Raw genomic sequence first — 21,990 nt, forward strand, 5'->3', positions numbered from 1 at the left:
GCCAGACGCGATATTTGCAGACGCAAATACGCGTTCGTATGTGGGTTATTAATGAAATCATATTTCTCATTGTTCGCTTCGCGATATTCGGGAGCGGCCTCCTGCTGTGTGAACGCGATCGCGCATTCGCGGTCTTCATTCAGAATTAGTCGGCGTGTCCCGTAGGTTAAATTTCGCTGGGCTGCTATCTAATCACGATGAAGGATGATACGCGAATTAATTCGCGACGAAAATCCACGGGACGGCTTTTGTCACTTTTCAGCGACGGAAATCTGGTAATTACTTCATGGAAATAACTCTATCGATCGTTTTGCGAGGTTAATCAGTTCATCCGAGTTTCATTTATCACTTACTGATTTCTTTCATCGCCGCTTAGGATTACCGTTTCGTGTCAGTTTGTCAACTTCTGAACGATCGAGGAATTTTTATGAAATCTTATTCGCCATATTATTAAATCCTGTTATTTATTAAACTTTATTTTTCTGTAAGATTTATTTTGTCGGATATTTATTGATGTTATTCAACAAAAATCGTCAAACTTTATGTTTTTGATAAATGCAATATTAATGTTCAGTATGCTATTTTCGTAACATGCGCTCCGCGTATAAAGCAAAGTGGATTTATGACTTTAATTTAAATCGCAAAATTCCTGTATCGTTTAAAATCGCGGCCTTCCCGCAACGCTTGAAAAATCTCGTACGTCTCGTTCTTACGCTTAGATTTTTTATTCTCGTGCGAATATAGAGACCGTAAGATTTACGAGAAAAATCCAGGGGGTTTTAACCGGTAACGGGATTAGCGCGGGATTGAAACTACCCGTATCAAGCAAGCAGGACGAAGTCGTAAAGTTCCGCGGTGCTGCGACGCTGTTCTTATTGTCTGAAAATCGATGCGAGTTACATTTTTCGCGATGTTAAAACGCGCAATTTCGCAACGAGGCGCTTTATTCGCGTCATTTCGCGATATGTATATAATACAAACTCTCGCGCGGCGCAGTCAGTTTACCACGGAGCTTTGTAACATCCTCGCACTTTCTCGGTGCGTTAATCTCATACACATTCTCGGGCATCCGTTTGATTGCGATTTCGCAATACCGATATCCAAGCCGTCTCTCTCTCCCTCTCTCTCTCTCTCTCTCTCTCTCTCTCTCTCGCAATTGTTCGCGCGCGCCAATTATTCCGGTCTGCGCAATACGGTTCACACGGAGACGAGAATATCTCGATTTCACGGGGGCGAGAATCTCGCTCGGAAAAGAATGAGGCGCTAAGAGACTCTAAAGACGAATTTTCGAGCAGGCTTCTTTGAAGTTCCTGAAGCGTGAACGGATCCGATCCGTCCATCGATTCGCTTTCTGGGTTACCACCTGTCGTTCGCCGAGATTATGCAAAGTCCCGGCCGGCGGTGGACCGCGGAGAAAATGTGTAATTAATCAGCAGATATATTGTTGAACCGCTCGTCGTGACGGTTGCGAGCCCGCGCACGCTTTACGACCTTACTACCGCCGCACACAAAGAGCGCTGTCACTTTCTCGTGACGCTCTTTTAGAATACCGGATGATGCTAGGTTACAGAATACAGATATTACGATCATAGCGTACAAAGGAACATGGCGTAAAAAAGAAGAGAAGGAAGCGAGAGTAAAGTAAACGTAAGAAATCCGCGAGAAATGTCGACGATCGATTCGTCACATCCCCCCAGGATTGTCTCAGAAATTATCGTTCTCGTTTTAAATGACGGACAAAGAACGCTCATTGCATTTGTTTTACATGCCCGTTTCTCTCCCGTGCAAACAAAGCTGACTGAACCTTTTTCTGTTTTTTTTCTCTCCTCTTTTTTCGAAACTGCTTCCCGAACTGTCGTAAATTGCGTTAACTCCTACTTGCCCGTAGCAGCGACGGGGAGATCTCTTCAGGAAGCCGAGGACGGCAAACATTACGCAAATAACGATACGTCGATGTAGTCATCACGTTTGGAGACGCGTTCGGACGATAGAAAGTTAGTGTCCTGTGGGCATACAATTACAATAGCAGCGATACGCTCCTGTAATATCGGAGGTATACGGATATAAGTACAGCACGAAGAAGTGAGGAAGAGATGAATAGCCTGCCTATATAATACCCGCGGGCACGATCATTACAATTGTTGCTACTTATTATTTCATTTGAGCGCAACGTAAAAATACGATCCCGAGAAGGGATTGCGCAAGGAAGGAGATGCATATGACCATCGATAAAACGCCGCCGGGGCTCTCTCCCTTCTTCCATCCATCGTCGCGGGGTCAAGCGGCGTTTCAAACGGTCATCCATATACACGGCCGATACGAGCACGTCGCAATGGGGAAAAAAAATCTGCGCATCGCAGATAGCATGTTTTGCATGTCGAAACAAAAGCCGAGATTAGGGTCGACGACTGCGCGACCGCGACTCGCGAGAGTCGCGAGTCCTCCGGGGATCGCGGAAGAAGCGTCGCGAAGAGGTTCGCAAAAATTCGTGCGAAAGTTCAGCCGGGCAAAGACGGGGTATCGCCGATCGCGGATTTCGCAAGAATGCGGCCGTGCCGTTTGTCGGAGGAGGAGAGGGAGGAAGAGGACAACGGTCGTAGGAGGAAACAGTTCAGCAAGGACGAACGTCTGCATCTGTTGAACGTAATGAGCCAGTACGCGCCACTGCTGGACGACAAGAACGCGTCGGTGTTTGATCGCCGGGAGATCTGGCGCGCGATCGAGCGGGACTTCTATCAGGCGGGCTTCATCGGCAAGACGTCGGCGCAGCTGAAGAAGTACTGGCAGAACTACAAGTACCACGGCAGGAGAGCCCAGGCGGTAAATCGCGCGTGGCACATCCGTATATGTCCGTCACGGAGATTTCTCGCTCGTCCATGAAATTAGCATCGATGGGCGACCTGAAATTTGCCCGCTAAACGACGCTCTTCTTTTTTTCCCCTCTTGGCCCCTCGGGCTCCGGACTCGTCTTCGGCTGTCTGGCTGTCTCGCTTATCGGAGCTCTTTCCCTTTCTCTCGAGATCTCTCAATTTCTCATTTCTCAAGCGCCCGGAAACGGATGAGAATAAATTTGTGAGATAATAAGTTAGACGTACGACATATTATCGAACGGTCCTTTAAATGTCGCGAAAGAATGATAACTTTCGTCCGATGATCGTTTCCGCTTAAATTATTTTTATTTAAAAGCGATATTGTACTGAAATCACGGTTACAAGCTGGCATGCTCATGCCAGAATGTTTGAACGTTTGCCAAAAGTTATTCGAAGCTTCATTTACATCTTCCTCCTCATGTTTTCTATCATGCTGTTATCTTACCACAAGTTCACCGTTTCCTCGTAAATCGATTCGTGCAAAATTGTACAGGGCGTAAAGAAGCACTCGAGCGCGATTTCGAAAGACGCGATGGAGGAAGCGTCGCATCCGGAAGCTCTCGAAAAGCGTGGTAATCTCGAAATAACGAAGACCGCCAAAGAACTAACCGCTCCTTGCGTTCCCCCTCGCCTCGACGCATCGCTACGGAACATCGACGAGCCAGGATGTCGTCAGTGTGAGATATATGGGGATAATAAAACGTTCTTCCGGAAATTAAGTGCCACGCCGATCGGTACGTTCCTCGCTTATCTTGTGCCCCTTTAAGAGAATGTCTCCGTTTTTAAAGGTCCCTCGCGACAATAACGCATCTAATCTGTCTAATGATCTCTTCCGTCCTGTAATTATTCACTTTCGCATATTAGGGCGGTCTAACACGGTGCTATCGGAAAATGCATTGTCTGAATTATGATAAGTAAAGTGATATTATAACCGCGAACGTCGGAAGTATTTTTTTTATCAGCACTAAATCATATTACATGGACAGTTCATGTGTCATAAAAGGGATGATGATTTTTACTCTGCTCTAACATTAATGTCATCGTTTTTTTTTTATGGAAGACATTCCGAAAAAATATCTAAACTTTTCAATTTCTTAGCGTGTGTCTCGTGACGATAAGCCACTTCCACGGTAATACTCGGCCGTTTTTAAGAAGCCTTAAGTTTTATTACGTTCCTTATCCTTATTACGGCTCCGCCACGCTTATCGTCGTTCTAAAGAATATTTCGTGCTTCTTTAAACTTGTCAGGTACTCGTGAGTCAATAAGCTTCCCCTTTAGATTCGCTCAATCGTTTCGAGACCGCGGTCGGCTTTTATCGAGACTCAATAATGCGGCCGAGTTCTTTATTCTTTTTATTATTCTACTCGTTTATCGTAAGTGTATCAAAAGAGTGTCATGACTTTCTCCACGGGGACCTTTCAGACCCTCGTGGCTACCAACCGCGCTATTAAAGGGGTACCTCTCCAGCAGTCGTCCGTCGTTTTACGACTTTATCCGATCGATACATATATATGACATTTTTATTTGTTCGATCTACATCATATGCAAAACGATGTCGTTAGGAAATTTGAAATTTACAATCGTTCTCATTGAATTGTATATTTTTCGAAAAAATAAAATTTGAGAAAATACATTATATAAGAAAAATAGAAAAAGCTGTGGATGTCGAAAAGAAGAACAGACCATCTAACGGCTTATAACTTTTAGATTTAGATTCATTTGGAAAAAATCGATCCGGCTCGGAAATTTCGCAGAGTAAGAGATTCTCGAGCAAGGTTTGCGAAGAACCAAGGTCATCGGGTGTGATAGACTGTGAACCAGAGAAACCAATAGGCACTGATGTGATAGTATCTAACACTGACGTCTCGGACAATAGCGTGACTGTGTCGGTGATTTGCCCTGAAAGAACTCCCGAGCCTTTCAGCAGGAATCATCCGAAAAGAAAACGCGAGGGCGACTCGTCGCTAGATAGATTCTCTTTTCAAAGCGACGTTTCCGTCGTTTCAGGTGAAAGGATTTAATTTTATTTTTGAACGTCAATTTTTTCGACCGGCCGTACATTGTGCATTAAGTCAATATGATAATGAGCAATAGTTGCTGCACCGCTATATTTTGCAATCCAGTTTTATTTTTACTATTGATCGTTAATGACATATGCGAGATTCTTTATTTAATCAAATTTATGCGATGAAATTCAAAATGGTATTTTATCGGGAAGAAAGATATCAACGTTATTTCTTGCTTCAATAAATACGTCTTCGCGATATTCCGAATAAAAAGATCGCAAGAAAGAAAGTCGAAATTGCAGACAAATCGTTGGCGTGTCGTTGGCGACAAAAAATTTCATCTCCCCCGTTTAACCACCAGCTGCATCGTCGAGCAAGAAACGCAAGGACGACGATCAGTCCATTTTCTCGACCGCTGCAGGCACGGCAAAAGGACGCTGCTTCTTGCTGCAGCCCCGACAGACTGATAATCACGGTGAAGTAATTAGTAACCGAAGGAATGCAATTGAAGCACGCCGGAAATTGGCGCCAGCGAAGGAGGAATCTACCGTTTTGCCATCGAAGTTCACGTCCCGCGGCAAAGTTTCATGCCCGGTATCAGCGAAAAAGATCCCTGTAACGACCAAAGAAGACTTTGCGAAAGAGGATTCCGCTGCCGCTGGTATCCGGGACGCGGTTCGGGACTCGACGTGCCACAAAGGAAGACGCGAAGAATCGAAAACTGGCGAGAATGCGGCGTCACGGAGTCAACGAGATGATTCCGATAGGACTGCGAATGACGCCACTAGAACGTATGTTCCAGATGCGCGATTACGGGATCGGGATGGGGCTGGTCCAGTCCAATCGGAACTCCTAGATGAACTGAATTACCGGTTGACGCTGCATCGGCTGGAAGTATGCGATTCCCCGATGCGATTCCGCGGGCGAGGGATTCCGCGACTACAGCGTACGATTATGTTGCAGACCGAGGAGAAGCGGCTGAAAGTGAAAATCGCTGAGATGGCTATTCAGGAGATTCGATTCAGGATCCGGGCACTGAATGAGGACATTCGGCGCGCGGACGAGCTGCACGAGTTGCATCTGGCACTTGCGACGGCTCAAGCGGTAAGCCGGGTCGAATCGCGAACACGATAGTGTAAAAGCGCATTCACCGGGATACTGTCATCCGCAGTCAATGGTTTCATTATTTTTTTTTATTTTTATTTTTTCGTTACACGCGATAGTCGCGTCATTCGATTTTTTTTTTGCGAGAAACCCGATAATCCGATGTCTCGTTCAAGCGAAGGGTTTTTCTGCTTATCGAACATAAATAATCGATTAAGGAAAATATTTTTAAAGAGACATATTCACACTCGCTTTGTATTGAGTAGAGCATCAATATTGCATGCGAAATGCATTTCTTGATTATTTAGACGTTTGAAATTTATTTATTATGGTTTTCTTAAAAATAATATCCTTTGAATTTAATGTTTACGTAAATGAAAAAGTTTATTCTAAGATCTAAAGAAAATCTAAATTAATACTTTTTGTGCGAATAAGTTAAGAGCTGAATGTACAAAAGAGTTAGAAATAAATATACTAATTAGAGATAGGGCGCTTATATTCTACGCATAAATTTTAAAGGTTTAATAATGTGAGGAAGGTTTTACTTTTATCAACAGGATGCCCAAAGACTGCATGTTTAAGGATCATATAACGCTACAGAAAGGGATGGCAACTGGAACGGTTTTACAAGAAGAACAGGCGTCGAAAAAATACGAAAAAAAGAAACAGCTATGTGTGCTTGAAGTTATTTTTATTAATCGCCATCATATCGCATGTCACGATGTCGTCATTTAGAAAAAACGCATGGGACCATACAAAATAACAATGCGCTTAGATTTTTGTGGTAACCGAGCAACGTCTCGAGGTCGCGTTATTTGTTGCATTCGCTCTCTCTCTCTGCTTCTGTTCTTTCTTCTTCTCGCGCTTTTTCTTCTTTTTCCTTTTGTCTGTCGCAGGATCAGAGCAAGTACAAGCATTTCAACGGATCGTCGATCGTACAACAAACTACGGAACAATAATTTTATATCATCTAACAAGACGCCTTTCGTTCAATCAGAGCACCATGCTTCTTCCCGCCTATCGTTCAAACGAGCCTTTCCCCTTTCCCCCTCGTTAGACTTTCCGTCATCTCGCTTCTTCTCCATTTTCGTCGCTCTGTACTTAGTATTTCTCTTCGTATTTAGTGATTGTTAATAATTATCACAGAAAGTTTGTAAAACAATGATGTTGACGTTTATTAAGTGTACGTGTCGTGTTCCTCCTTCCGTGTGCACGGAACGGATGCAATGTTCAGTGTATGCGTGTGTGTACGTGTGGACAGTATACGTATGTGTTTATGGGCGTGTCTCTCGAGAATGTGTATTATGCATTTAGACGGAAAAGTTTCGCACGTTGCTGCAAATATAGTAACAGTAGTTAGCGTTAGAGTACATACTAGCGGTAATAGTAGCGGTACAAGTAGCGATAAGTATAACGGTACACATTAGAATAGCCTTCGTGCATCGCAGCGCTTAAGAATAGTAATATCTTACTATAGTATAGAGAATATACTTTTCCTTTTTATGTTAACGTTATTATCGAAAAAGCCGCTCTTTTCGAGGTCGCCGAGGTCGCCGATGCGTAAAACAAGTGAGAGAAATAGAGAAAGAGTAAGAGAAAAATAGTGAGTGAGAGAAGGTAATTGTGGAGAGAAATGTCGGTAAAAAAAAAAAAAACTCACGCTTATCCCAATACGTATCTCTGTTCAATTCCATTGCAATTTTGTTGGGTTTTTCGCCTCCCAGAGCGCTTGTCCTCGGAAGTGACTATCGAAGGAAACATATGAATAATTCACGGTATTGACCGATCGTATTTACACTTTGCAATTTCGCAATACAGTCCAAGTGGTATATTTAACGCGGGGATGCTTATAACTTAAAATCCGCATAAGTAAAACTTAGGATTAGTACACTGAGACTGTTCCAAAACCATTACTTTTTCCATCTACGACTTCTTCCACCGTTGTATAATCCTTAAGAAAAATATATAGCTGATATTATCTTTATTTAAAATTATTTAATGTTCAATATTAAACACCTTGTATTAAAATTTATCGTAGAATTAAGAATGGAATTTCGTCAATGAGACTAGCACCAGTGGATATTAATTTAAAAGGTCATTTTAAACCGTAATTAAGCATTTTCTCAATAAAGGTTTTCGTTAAGAAAATTCTCTAAGAATATTCTCATTAAGAAAAAAATTGACTCAAGAATGGTTAAAGAATTCGTTAAATGAGAGGAACGGTAACAGTTTTGGTTTGGACATTTTACATAATCGCATAGATCGCTCTTGTTACGTCAATCTTCTATAACTCACAGTGAAATAACGTCCTAATATCTATTTTCACGCTACCGCGGTAGATATACCGTTTCGTGTATCTTTGTGAAATAACCTGCAACGCTTCCCGGAGGAGTAATATAGTCAGAGCGGCTCAATAACAATCGGAAAATAGGTTACAGAAGGTTAAGCCTCGCAATCCTTCTCGAGGCACGTAGAGCTGCAACGGAGATTTATCTCTAGCTATTAATAAGAATATCAAAGCGAACGCGAGAAGACCAGAGATACAGAATGTATATGTTGAAAATTCTTATCGAAATCTAGCCGTATACGCGTTCGAATCGATCGGATCTAATCACCATAAACATTCCATTTGTTTCCGCGAGCATTGAGAAACACGGCCCACGGGTGAGATTCGCGAGCGCGTTCGCGAGATCGCGATAAAAATTCCAAATCTCGGTGACCGCGTGACGGCCGCCGTGAATGCCGTGATGGGAAACGCAATTCCGGCGTGGACGGCAGCTCGCGGATACAATCGTCCGACAGCTTTATCCTCGAAAGCGCGTCTTTGTGCCTCAGTGACGTGTCTGTGACCCGTGTCTCAAAGCCCTTTGTCGCAAATTGGAGGCGGATATACCGTGCTCGATTGCGGTGCAGATGTCCACGGGAAAGCTTCCATCTGTGAAATGACTAATTTCTCGTTCGCGCAGTAATATGGCGAAATTAAATCCGATACCGTATAGCGGCTTTAAATTAATTATCGTAATGCGCTTCAAGGGATTCAAACCGATTGCCGCGTTGCATTATACACACGGCGATAAACGGTCACAGGTACGAATGCGACGTTGAGACTTGTTTTGCTGGATTATAGTTGCATTGAAAACGCTTATTTCACAGCCATTAGCGCTATCGAAATGGAATTGAGTCGACCCAGCGGTTAAAATTATGTTAAATCGTAAAGAATAAACTGCGCAACGATATGCAACAGATATTCTATATCGCGCTGATCTCGCTCGAATAAATGTGCAAGCCCGCTTAACGAATACAAATGGAATAATTATCCCCGGCCGATAGTTACGTAATGACCTCCGGGGCTTCGCCGCCGATTACTTTTCGCACTCTCGGTGTTTTCTCACTTCCATCATTCTGATCACGCTTGTGCCTGTTAATCGCTAATTATCAACGTTAATGACGTCTCGCTGAATGGCCACTCGCGAAAAGACGCGCCGCGCCGAGATAAATGCAGAGAAAATGGGACAACATCGCCTGGAGCAGGCACGTTGGAGCTTTTTGATTTCCTTTCGTGTTCCTTCCCCGGCACTTTTCGTCGCGCGCCTTTTATCTCCTCCGGCCTCCTGTATCAGTCTCATCTACCTCTTCACGAATTACGAGAGACTTTCAGCTCGCACAAAGCGTTCACTACGAGAATTCAGTTGACACGAAAAGCATCTAGAAATTTCACTAAGCGAGATTCGACTCTTACACTTATGCTTCCCGTTGAAAATTGTAAAAATTGCTTAAGACGATTTTTTTTGTTACTTAATAATTCCTTAACAACGATAAAACTTAATCCGATACACACTCGCGCGTTCGTCTTCCCGTTTCCCTCGCATTTTTCGGTTCTCCGCGTTAGTCGTGGGCAAGAGTCCCATCGGCAGAGTTAACTTATTTGCGCCAGAGTAGAGAAACAGTTTTAAAGCCGGCGTTTATAAGAAAATAATCAGAGGTCACGGGGGTGCCCGCAGATATTGGAAAAGCTAAGCTTGTTAAAGCTGATGGATTATTTTTTTTTCTCATTAAACGTTTTTAAAATCTCTCTCCCTCTCTTTTTTTCTCTTTCTCTGTCGTTCTTTATTGTGGCGCATGATTACCTCTGCTGACGCAATCTTCTCCCACCTGACATGTTGCCGCCAAGAGATCGATGCGCGACACACCGGCGATAAAAATCGCGAAAAATCGCTTTCGCCCCCGGCTCGAGGCCGACGACAACGATGCTCCCCCCGCGGTCTTGCATTTTTTGACGCAATGACGCTGCGAATTGCGTCGAAGCAAAATCGGACGTGTGTTAGAAAAATAGAATTTTTGATCACCGCGATAACTCGACAAGAATGAAAAACTGCGGAAAGGAGGCTCTCTTTGCTGAAGTGGCCGTCGCGGGAGATCATCGTTGGCATTCTTCGACCGTCTCATACGTCGCCGTAGTGATTCATCCCCCTCGCACGTCACCAAGCCTGCTCGAGTTAGGTATGCGCGCCGTCCGCAACTTGGACTGAGTTGCACCGACAATCTGATTTAACTAACTCCAGGTCAGTGATTCATTATCTTCAGCCAGATTATAATCCCTACTTATGGGAGTCCTTTGATAAATTTGGAGATTGGATTTGATTAACGCTGATGAAATCAAAGTTATGACAAAGTAAAGTTTTACAAGTGCAAATAAGATAACGGAGCATTTATTTTCCAACTAATCTCGAGCGCGCTTTATCTTAAGTAGATCTTAATTCGCGACACAGTTACCAAAGTACTCGGTGCCAAAAATATAAAATTCTTCAACTTTATCCAGGGTACGCGTTTCCGAAGTACATGGCGGAGCTCTCGCGGTAGATTTCGCGCGCAAGGAAACGTTTAAGGTTTACGTTAATTGATGTTGGTGCAACCAGCTCTTAACGCTCGACGGCGATTAAAAACCTCCGCCACGATGTAACAAAGTGTTCCACGATTATTGCTAAGGTTCAAGTGATATCCAGGCCGCGTTTACGGAGCAGACTTTGCAATAAACGCGGTTGCATTCATTTCTTTCGGACAGGCCGGAGTGAGCGGAACCGGCTATCAGCGGCGTTCGCGTTTGCACTTATTTTTCCTCGGTAGGGAAAATACGCCCCTCTCGTCGCGTAAAGTCGAAAAGTTTCTCATTCCGGCTTGTCAGAACTAGGATCATGTTCGAGGCATGCTATACAAAAAGGTGTTTCACGACCGACCGGGCAACGTCCACAGTTCCGCGAGGTGAGCACGTATTACGCAATATATATGTAATCGAGAATATCGTAAAGTCTTATACGTGGAGTAGAGTGTTACCAGCAAAAATGTAAATCTTACGTAGTGATAGTAATGTGAAGTCGAGCTTTTAAAGTCTTACCCTAGCGTATAACATAGAAGTATAAAAATAACGAGCTGACGATTCGTCCGGAAATTCCCCGTGCGAAGTAACTTTCAAAGTATAAGAGACTGAAAATGCACAAGTAAATCCAAGCGACCGTGACAACGTTGAATATCTTTTAAACCGCAAGATATTTCTCTAGACACTATTTTTTTTTTATGGCGCTACAATGATGGTAACAGTAATATATTTCTCAAGTACAATTTCTACGCGTACGAACGATGAAGAACATACTTCCCAGGCGAATTGTTTCTTGCTGTTGTAATCCAAGTCGCGCGCGCAGTAGAATGTTTATTATTTTAGAATATATGGATATGATATTCTGTTAGAATTTTCACGCAAGAAGAATTCGTTTATAATTGTTATCTATTATTTTGATTTATTTCACGTTACAGCGAGGAATCAATTATTCGCACTTACAGTATACAACATTTGCATTAATTTGAATGTTGCATGATAAATCGCGATGAAAAAGAGATCGAGTTCTTGATGGCTGTATAATGATTGTCGACATCTTGTAGCAGCGAGGTGCAAGAAACGAGAAATGATAGCGAGTTTTTTCACGTTTTCGATGACAGGTTCTCGAATAAATCTTCGCGACGTGACTCTGGGATGTAGGGTAAATTTGCTCGCCGGTGTAATATACGCGTCGTGAAATAGTCGTTATTTAAACGGGACTGCGCGAGCTCCGCAGTTCTAATGAGCAGCCCGCGTGCACGACACGTGTTGATCTTTGCCAATATTTATATTCGTATTAGGGGAACTCGCCGCGCTCTCGAAGCGATTCGCGTGCGCCAACATTGCGGATAAGTCCTCGTTGTTGTTTGTTGTTTAAGGTTGATTAAATGCCGGGCCATGCGTGACAATTAGAGCGGCTCCGCGAGTTACAACTTTCGAGTTAAACGTTAAAGCTTCTCCCGGCAGCGATTCGCCTTATTGCGTGTTTCACCAAAACGTGGCGTTTCGCCAACATTTGTGCGACTTTATGTCTCGTCAGCGGACGAGGTGGTTTGTTGTGCACGAATAACACTTTCCGTCTCTCTCCGTGCGCTATCGCTCGAAATGTTTTTTAAGCGACTATTATTGCTTTTGCACAAACTATCTCCTTGAGTTTATAAATATTGTTTCTAGTCGTTTTGCAGAGAGACACGGAGAGAGAGCTAGAGACAGATGTGTGTTGGCGGAGAGTGGCAGAAACAGGAACGTTATTTCATCGATTTGCGGTACGCGTGTCTGTCGCGTAGACAGGTGACGATCCAGAAAAAACGTAAATGTGAAAAATAGCGATGGATATCGAGACATTAAGATTGCATGTGGCACTCCGTGGAAATTTATTTGTTTACATGCAGTTCGAATGTTGAAGTTTGACAGCCGCAGGCACTTCGCGAGTTCCTTGATGCCGCGGCACGATTTGGAGCGAAACTCTGACACCGCTGTAAAGTTCGTAACGTCGCGAAAGTTAGCGGAGCAATTCTCTCAATTGAACGGATATCGGGAGCGGGTCTGAATACCCTTTACCCCCAATACGGTATTCCCATCCGTGTATCCGGTCCACCGAGACGTAAGCGTTATTTCGAGAGGGGAGCTGCAACGAAATATTCTCTGGATCGATCCGACGCAACGCGGTTGAGCTCGCGCGCGCGATTACCACCGGTTTAGACAACCTCGAAGCTTCACTTCGGTTTAACTTCTGCGAGAGTGCGAAACTCACAGAGTCGAGAACGACCGGGGGATGATTGAACGGAATGGAGGACGACTTGTCGGGGACTTCAACTTAAGAACCTTACAGAGCGCTCGAAGTTCCGTGGCGACTATCTGCTTACGTCCTTGCTTAAATCCTGATCGACGCAAACATGACAAATAAATCCTAAGGGACGGACGCGAGTTTAACGTCGGTAATATCGTCGCGGAAGCACCATCGCTTTTCACAATTACGCTTGAAGTCAACAAGTCGATGTTATTGCGACGGATGAATTTCGTTCATTTTACCAAACTTTGTTTACTCATCTTTATTGTGTCGCGAATTAATCGAAGCATCGCTAAAGAATTGCTTGTTCGTAATTCTCGTTTAAAAATTTCCCATTTCTCCGTGATTGACGACGTTAACTGTTGTTTTCGAGGAGCTTTAAATCCGTATCTCGCGACATGATAAAATATCTCTCTCTCTCTTGAAACGATGCATCATAATCCCTGACCCGCGAATTATGTAAACGAGAATCGCGGCCAATAGTCGCGATCGAATGCGGCGAGCTCGTGCTTCCGGAGAAATGGATGGCAGGTAATAATGTTAATGCTGTGCCTCGGAGAACGTTATTTGCCAATGTCGTCTCCATCGTCGCATGGCGCTACTCCAGTTTGATCTCTGGAGAGAGATGCCGATGGGACCAAAAAAAAAAAAAAGAAGAGCGAGGGGAGAGAAAAAAATTGTCGTCGGGAAGTTTGCCAATATCGGAGTCATTCTGCGATGCCGGTCACGCGTGCAGAGAAAACGTCAGCGCCATTTCGCCGAGGCCGGCATGCAGCATGCGTGTGTCTTTCTGACTCTCCCCCTCTCCCGCGTCCAAGCGCATGGGTATCGGCAAATATTTGACGTAGCTAAATAATGGGGCGCACCGATCCGTAACGAGTGATTGATACCAGTTACACCAACGTCACACCGTGACGATGTCGCGCGCGCGCGCGCGCGCGCATATGGGCGTTGTTGCCTCGCTACCGGCGAATTTCGGGTATTTGGTCCTTTCGCCGCCGATTGCGACCTCGGTTTCGCTCGAGGGATTGACTCGCCGGTTTGAGAGGAATAGTTAATATTTGTTTATGAGTAGGTCGCGGCGACCGCACGTCGTCGCCGGATGCAAATTTCGCGATCCGGCTTTGCGGCGGTATTGTTTGTCCAAACGGCGTTTTGAAATCGTATAAATGAAAGTCCTGAGGCATCGTTAGGATGCCAGAAAGGATAATGAGCGTCGCGCGTACACGCAAATTCTTAAAATGTCTTTAAAGCAGTTGCAAACTATGAGCGAGAGCACAGTTGCCGAGGGCGTAATGGCTTTCGAGTTTATCATGGGTGTAATTAATCGTCGCTCTTGGCTGCTGATGTATTGCAGTACGCAAACATTTATCCCGGAATTCGCTCTGCTGCGCCGTTGTTATCGCCACGATTTTACTTCGCTGCGAAACTCGAATCCGCTAACCGCATTGCCGCTCGTTGTATGCGTTCGGTGGCGCATCCCTCGATAAGGAAACGAGTGGAACAAGAGTGGAAGTAAGGCAAGCGTGAAAAGAAAAATATGCTCGTGGTAAAGGTAGCGAAAAATGTCCGATAATTTTACGAATGGAAACGTGTGAAAAGTAAAGGAAGGGATGAAGTATAGTACAAATTTTAGCCGGTTGTAAATCTTTATTCGCGGGAAAATCTGCCGGGCAACGAAATTAACGGAGGAATAGGAAGCGGAAACAACGTCGTCGTCAAGCACGTTGCGAAGAAAATGAGTTTTGCGAATCGACCGCCTGGAGAACCGTCGAGGCTCCTGGCCGTCGTTCAAGTTTTATCCGGAAATAAACTTATCCACACGGTCACTGAAATTCTTGCCACGTGAGAACTTAAACGAGAACGGAGGAAGGAGGGTGGTAAAATCGCCGGGTTGGATACAACGCAGACGTTGAGGGTGCAGGCACGCGCGCTTTGAATTTATGGCGAGCCGACGACGACGCGACGGCAAGTTCCGCGCGCGGTTGAAAAATTAAGAAAAGGCGAGAGACGAGATGCAGATGCTTGTGACGTCGGATGTTGCGAATTTGGCGGCGCGACGGGGATAAATGAGATGACACGGAGTGTCGCGACACACACAAAAGATAAAGACTGCAGAAATATAGACCCGGCCTGGTTCTCGTTATTCCGTAATTTTAAACTCCGGACGTACGCGCTCGGCTTTTACGGCGCGGCTAAAAATTCGTCAGCCGTTCTGAAAAGTGTCAAACGAAAGACGAATCGCAACGTGTCTCGCGAAGAATTTCGATACAGCTCGCTATTTCGTTTCCGCCGGGTGAAAAGGGGTTGCTGTGCGCGGGGCAAGGTGCTGTTTATCTGCAATACGAATGTTGGGCGAGCCATTTATAATTCTCCGTGTGCGAGAGATTGCACTGAGCTGTACCAGGTTCGCTCTGAAAAAAAAGGGGGTGAGAGCACGCCATACCGAGATGTACGAGAGGGTAGTGCCGCGGCGAATGTTAATGTAGTGCCCGAAAAAACGACAGGTCGGAAAGATTCATGGAATTTCATTGTATTGTTCCGCACACGTTTGATATCCACGGAGGCGAAGTGAATAACGGTTCTTAAATCACGCGAGATAATGGTGAGGTTTTAAGCGGCGATTTATCTCTCGCGGACTTGCAACGGCGAGTACATTCTTGCGAAATTAATATTTGCTTATTATGTCCGAGTCTATTTTTGCGCTCTAGTTCCAGCGCCATTTCCAGTGCGTGAAAATTTTGTCGCCCCGCGAATATACACGAATATATTACGCACGTTATTTAGAGTAATAACATGCGCTTCGCAGCGTCGCATTTACATCTCTAGAGGCATTCCGAGCTTCAGCTTGTGAATTTTTGCTGCTGGTTACGCGACATTTTTCCCCGCACAGAGTCATTCCTATGTAGGTTGGGACTCGTATCTCCTTTCGGTTTACAGCCACCCAATCGGAGAATAGATAGCGGGAGCGATGGAAAGAGATACGGCGCTGCTTTGAAAATTCAATGGCACTGTGAATTCCAGCCTTCCAAAGGGCGACCTTTCTTCATTCACCTCGGCAAACTTTATCTTTTTATCCTTGCGTTAAAATGTTTAATTTTCCACTGCAGGCGGAGTCTTGCGGGGGCACGCGTCGTAAACCCATTTTAAAATTCGCTCATTAACGCGATTGCATTTCTATTTATTTTGTTCGTTTTTTGCCGACAGGGTAAATTAATTTCTCATTTTTGCGTTTTCATAATTTTAATTGCTTCGCTCTCGCCGCCGCGTAATATACAAAATCAAGTGGTGGCCGCGTTACTGAAGAGAAAATGGGGGGGCTTAACGGACCATTGTCCCGTGATGGCTTCGCCTGGAAACTTCATTTTTACGCGCTAGAGCGTAAGCCAGACGCGTCGTCATGCAGTTTCGGTGGCAACGGGCTACATATTGCATGGAGGCACCGGACCAAGTGCCTATGCATTTTTCATAAGTCGTCGGGCGATCCTTTCGGAGCTTATTTAACTTGCCGCTATCTCTGCCGGAGCACGGGCGACGTTTGCCCTCTCGAGATATTTTCCCAATTTCCTCGGCAATGACAACTGGCCGGCTCCCGTGTAAACGTCGGTTTATTCTTTAAAAAGGGTCTCCGTGCAGGGTCACGAACCGTGGCAAGATTTATGATCGTGCACCTCCGAGTCTTCTCATTGTACGTCGAGAGGAATCCATCCCCCGCGCGATCCCGCACCTATAAGAGATCCCATCGACATAGTCGGCCGCGAACTGTCGTCCTGCTTTTCTCGTCGTCCTTTCCTCCCCTTCGTCCCTGACGATTCTCGCACTTCCAGCGTTCCCTTTTGTTCCTCCGCATAAGCTCAGCCGCCGCATTCGTATGACCGTATCCCGCGGAATGCAGAACGTTATAACGGATCGATCGGCGAGATGTGGTGCGTCTCTACCTATCTACCTCTACCCACCTAGTTCCCTTTAATCGTCCTTGGCGCTCCCGCTCTGTCGCATTGGATTTTCCCCGCTCTTATCGGACGACCATCTGACGCTCTCCTTAATATCGGAGAATAGGAGATCCCGAAATTCCGATAAATCCGTGTACCAATAATGTCACGTCGCGCGGCCGTCCTCACTAACTAAGCAAGTCGTTATCGTATTTCGCTGCTCGCTTCGCTTTATTGTCTCCTCTGCGCATATCGTGCGACTGCAGAAAATCAGTTGCGTCAATCAAGTCGAATTTTCAATGTGAATCATCCCCTCGTTCGTTTTAATCGCTTCTACCGCGATGTGTAAAGATCGTCCCGACCACGACCTTTGCCTTCTTCAACTTAATCACTCTCGACGCTTCATTTCAATCTGGTATTTCTCTCCCTTCCGCTTTTCCTACCTTCGACTCCGGTTTAATATTCGATGGAGGCACGTTACAATGATTAATTAATCGCTATTATGCAAAATATGTAGATTGCCACGCTTTTTCTGCCCTCCGTCTGTTCCGTCCCTTTTTCACGTAATTTTATTCTAGGTAAAAATACTTCCAAATGCCGGGTACCCTTTTCTTTATTGATCGTTAGCTTTATTCCACTCGAGTCATCTTGAATATGAAGATTTAGGTCGTTGAAGTTCGAAAGTGGAGCGTCAAGAACGTCAATGACTGCGATTGAAAAGATTGTGATTAAAAAATGGATGCACGGATAACAATACGAGAGATCCACGAGGCAGATGCAACTTTGCTCATTAATGTTTGACGATCGACTGCTATATTATGATACGCGATAATCGTATTTAATAAGATTATTTTTGTTAATACCATTTTCTTGTATAATTCTGTTTGGAATATATAGCTTCTGACGGAGATCTCTTATGAGAGCCGTAAAATCAATAATAACACAACTTTTCCAACTATAATTAAGGAGTAAATAACGTATAATTATTTCTCACATTTACTTTGAATACATCTCTCGTGCTTCTGTGCAATTCTATAACCCGGCGAAGATTCCCATTGATAATACGCGTGCTGCAGCTGACGATTTGTAAGGCCGGCCACTTCGTCGTGTAAGTGACGTAAAACGCTCATTAATATCGGAAAGCAGATTACCATTATTCATCTTTCCCTTTTGCTTAGTCATCGTCTCCGTATCTCCGAATTTTTGCCATGCCGTTGTAATGCGCCGCGTTACGCAACGCGAGTCGATATATACTCTTACGAGACGGTTGCCGCCGTTTGTTAAGAAATCGCGCGCAAATGACGCCGTGTCCGGCGTCAAATCGACACTGCAATTTTATCAGTGGCACGCAACGCTCGTTAGTACTCGACGCCGGTGCTTTTTGACATTTGGAAATGAATAATCTGCAACACTTCTAGGCGGCAGCGTTACATAAAGTAGCTGTTATATAAAAATCCGTATTAATATTTACGTTCGATGATTGAATTCGTAATGGCGAGGTACTTAATTCAGTAGAGCGCGCGTTGCGTAAAATGAAGAAAACAAGAGAGGCGAGGAAGAATAGTGTCCGAGTACCGTTGTTACGGCGCTATTCATCATTGCAAAATTTGCCCATCTCTCTCGATTCTTTCGCTCGACGTTTTATTGAAATACGTACTAGCTCATTGTGACTCTCTGGAATTTTTGTTTGCGGTCGTATTCGCTACGCAACGCCGCACAGTGCACGATCAGTTGTCCACATTTGAATGCTTATCCCCGCGGCAATTTACCCACTACCCATCCCTTTACTTATACCGTTCTCTCTTCCGTTCTTCTTCCCATTTTCTCTAATGTGGAGTCGCGCTGCACAAATCGGAAATGACCTCCCCGGTGAGCCTCGTTGAAAATCGAGCGGCGTGCTCGCGTCGAGTATATTCGAATTTTACTCGTTACCTGTATTACCGTGACGCTACTTTGCCAGCGGAATAACGGAAGCGTGGAGGAGGAGCGACGCGACAAAAGAGATTGCTTTCGAGAGAACGCCCCCGCGTGAACGGGAATTCTCTCCTCTCCGTAATTTGTAACGTCTTCATCGTTCATACATCGTTTCTAACAGTTTATTCGTATCGAAGTTCTGCATGCTCTCTACCTAAAAATGTAATCCGCCCACGTCCAGTCTCCTTGAAAGCTACGACTGTTCAAACGCTATGGTATATCTACAGTTATATTAGCATCGAGATTTTCGAAATCGGATCGTTAACAAAGGTGGAGGGATCGGTTCACCAACGGGGAACGAGAACCGATCTTCCTCCGAGAGTTACAGTATATAGAGAAAGAGAGATAGGGCGAGAGAGTAGAAAAGAAGTAAGTAGTACTAGCTCTTCGACGAGAGATCTCTCTCCAAAAATATTCGCAAATCTCAACACCAACTGACGCCTCTCGCGCGCTCTCACACATTATTGCCTACCTATTAAATACGTGCATGCCAAACCGCGCGGATGTGGACTTGCCTTCTCTCCCAAGGTCTTTTCCTCGTCGGTCGATTATCAGGACGAGCGGCTCGCCCAGCTCGCGTACGTCGACAATTACGATAACGACGACGACGACGACGTGGAGACTCCCGATTTCGAAGTGATCGCGCGTCGCCTATGATGAAAATCGGGGTTACTCGCCGCCCAACGAGAGCGCCTGGACGATCCTCGGGTCGGCCTTGCTACCCTCCCGGAATTCCTCTAGCGTGAGCTTGTCGTCGTGGTTCTTGTCCATCTGGTCGAAGATTTTGTCGACCCTCTTCTGCGGGGTATTCTCGTCCTCGGCTTGCGGCTGCTGCCCCTGAAACATTCAACGTTGTTCTCCGCTCAGAGTTTCGCCGAGAAAACTACCAAATTGCTAATGTCATTCTTCAAACTAGAAAGAAATTATCGAACAAAGTTTTTCGGAAAACGTCAATTTGTCAGCGAATTTGTTCCCGTTGTTAAAAACGTAATGCTATATTTGTGATATATATATGGGAAATTTAATTCCAATTATCGTGAGATTTTATCGTCATGCATTACAACGCGCGGAAAATGATACGAAAAATTTCACTATCACGTTATTGCTTTATTGCCGCAAAATCCATCGTTGATAATGCCATGGTTTACGTCGTTTACGATATTACGAGGTGCTTTGCGATATTGATTTTTCAATTGATTTTTTCGTTTGATCCTGTGGGTTTTAATTGATATCGGTTGATCGGCTAATTGCCTGCATTGTGATCTGTATCGGTTGCATTCAATCGTATTACGCAGCTTGATCGGATTTATTGGTCTAAAGTCGACCGTCAGTTCCGCGCGCCTTTGTCGACCGCTACCTGCATGTTTATGAATTACCATGTGCATGCCCCGCTGGTATGCATATAATATGTCACTGTATTTCTCTTTGAAATTAATATTAACGAGACTTCAAGGTGATTAATGGCGAACCGTTGTCGCGAGACGGATTTGCCGCGATCGCATCGAATTTTACGTTAAAATTTGCATCGGGGCGCGAATATCCGCTATAAAACAGCCCTATAAAGCGTTGAGATATTTTACTGGACCCTTGAAGGGTTTTTCGCTGCACATTCTGCAAGTTTTTCGCGTCTCGATGAAAGTAAAGTAGTTTCCGTGGAAAGTTTCGGCTCCAAGTGCGTAGTCTGCACGAACATGCGCGGCTTTGTGCGTATTGGTAATTTAGTTAGCATTACGGAGAAAATTGCAATTTGCAAGCTAATGCGCATTTGCTGTGCACTTTAAGGCGTGTAGTCTGGGGATAAAAAAGAAATTCAACCCGCGCGTATTTATAATTCTTTCTCTGCTGAAATCCTCTCGGCTGAAGTCGATCTTGAAACATAATATAATTTAATAAATCTATTATAAGAATTTAATATTCATAATGTAACATTTCTAATTGCGAGAAACTTAAGTGAGAAATTTAAATAAAATTTGTCTTAAAATAAAACCTGAACTTTTTGGTTCTTGTGGTTTATAATAATTAATTCTGAAGAGAAATGTGATTGGAGAAAAGAATTGCATTTAAATAACTTCAATGAATATTCAGATAAAGAATTGCACGATTACCTACATGGACGCAAGTTGATTTGAATTCAGAAAACAAATTTGGTGCAACGAGAGACTATAGAATACTACTTTTTTTAAATTTTTATTTTCGTTTTTATTTTCATTTTTATGTGTAGAGTAATAGTGCTGGACTATAATATTCTCGCATTGCATGCATATCGATCAGTGAGCAAATCACGATTATTTGAAAATTAACTTTTTATAAACGTACATCAATCAATATCTCAATCAAATATTCATTTGAAGCGAATGAGAAGTTTATTTTAATTTTAATCGAAGAGTATTTATGGACATTAATTTGTCTTTATTATTTTTCTCCAATTTTTTAATAAATCAATAGAAGGATGAAGTAAATATGAAATTAAATTACGAATTAAATTATTATTTTTTGTAGCAATATTTACATTATCCTGATTTATTTGCGATTAAAAAATAACAATATTTATAAATCACATAATTTTTGATTGATTAAAATTACATAATTTTATACTCACTAGTAAATATTTGGGAAAAGAGTAATAACGAATTAATTTACATGAATATCGCTTTGATTAAAACAAAGATAAATTTTCTGTTTTTAATTTAGGAATTTTTTTTTAAATTCAATTTTAATCAAGCGTCCATTATTGAAAAAAAGAAAAAATAATATAAACATGTCAATAGTAAATTTTAACTATTACACATTAAATAACTTAATATGTATATATAATATGCATATGTATTAAATAAATTGCAACATGTTTGCTGAATTAACATAACAAATAAGCTTCCAAAATTAAATTCCCATCGAGTGGAAATCGTTATCTTGAATGACGCTAACGAGTCCGTAAAATAATGC

The 21,990-nt window shown here is 43.6% G+C and overlaps 1 protein-coding gene across 1 annotated transcript in view; it reads right to left on the bottom strand.

Moving 5' to 3' along the window:
• Positions 1-6,655: 6,655 nt before the first annotated feature.
• The window catches only part of LOC112459149 (frequenin-1), a 48,791-nt gene continuing 33,456 nt past the window's right edge, over positions 6,656-21,990 (bottom strand). The window contains exon 8 of the mRNA XM_025023134.1: positions 6,656-19,884. Coding sequence (XP_024878902.1) covers positions 19,717-19,884 — 168 coding nt within the window. The 3' untranslated portion in view covers positions 6,656-19,716. The remainder of the gene's footprint in view (positions 19,885-21,990) is intronic.

The sequence above is a fragment of the Temnothorax curvispinosus genome, unplaced genomic scaffold (assembly GCF_003070985.1).
Source record: "Temnothorax curvispinosus isolate PA1 unplaced genomic scaffold, ASM307098v1 QBEX01009552.1, whole genome shotgun sequence".
NCBI lineage: Eukaryota > Metazoa > Arthropoda > Insecta > Hymenoptera > Formicidae > Temnothorax > Temnothorax curvispinosus.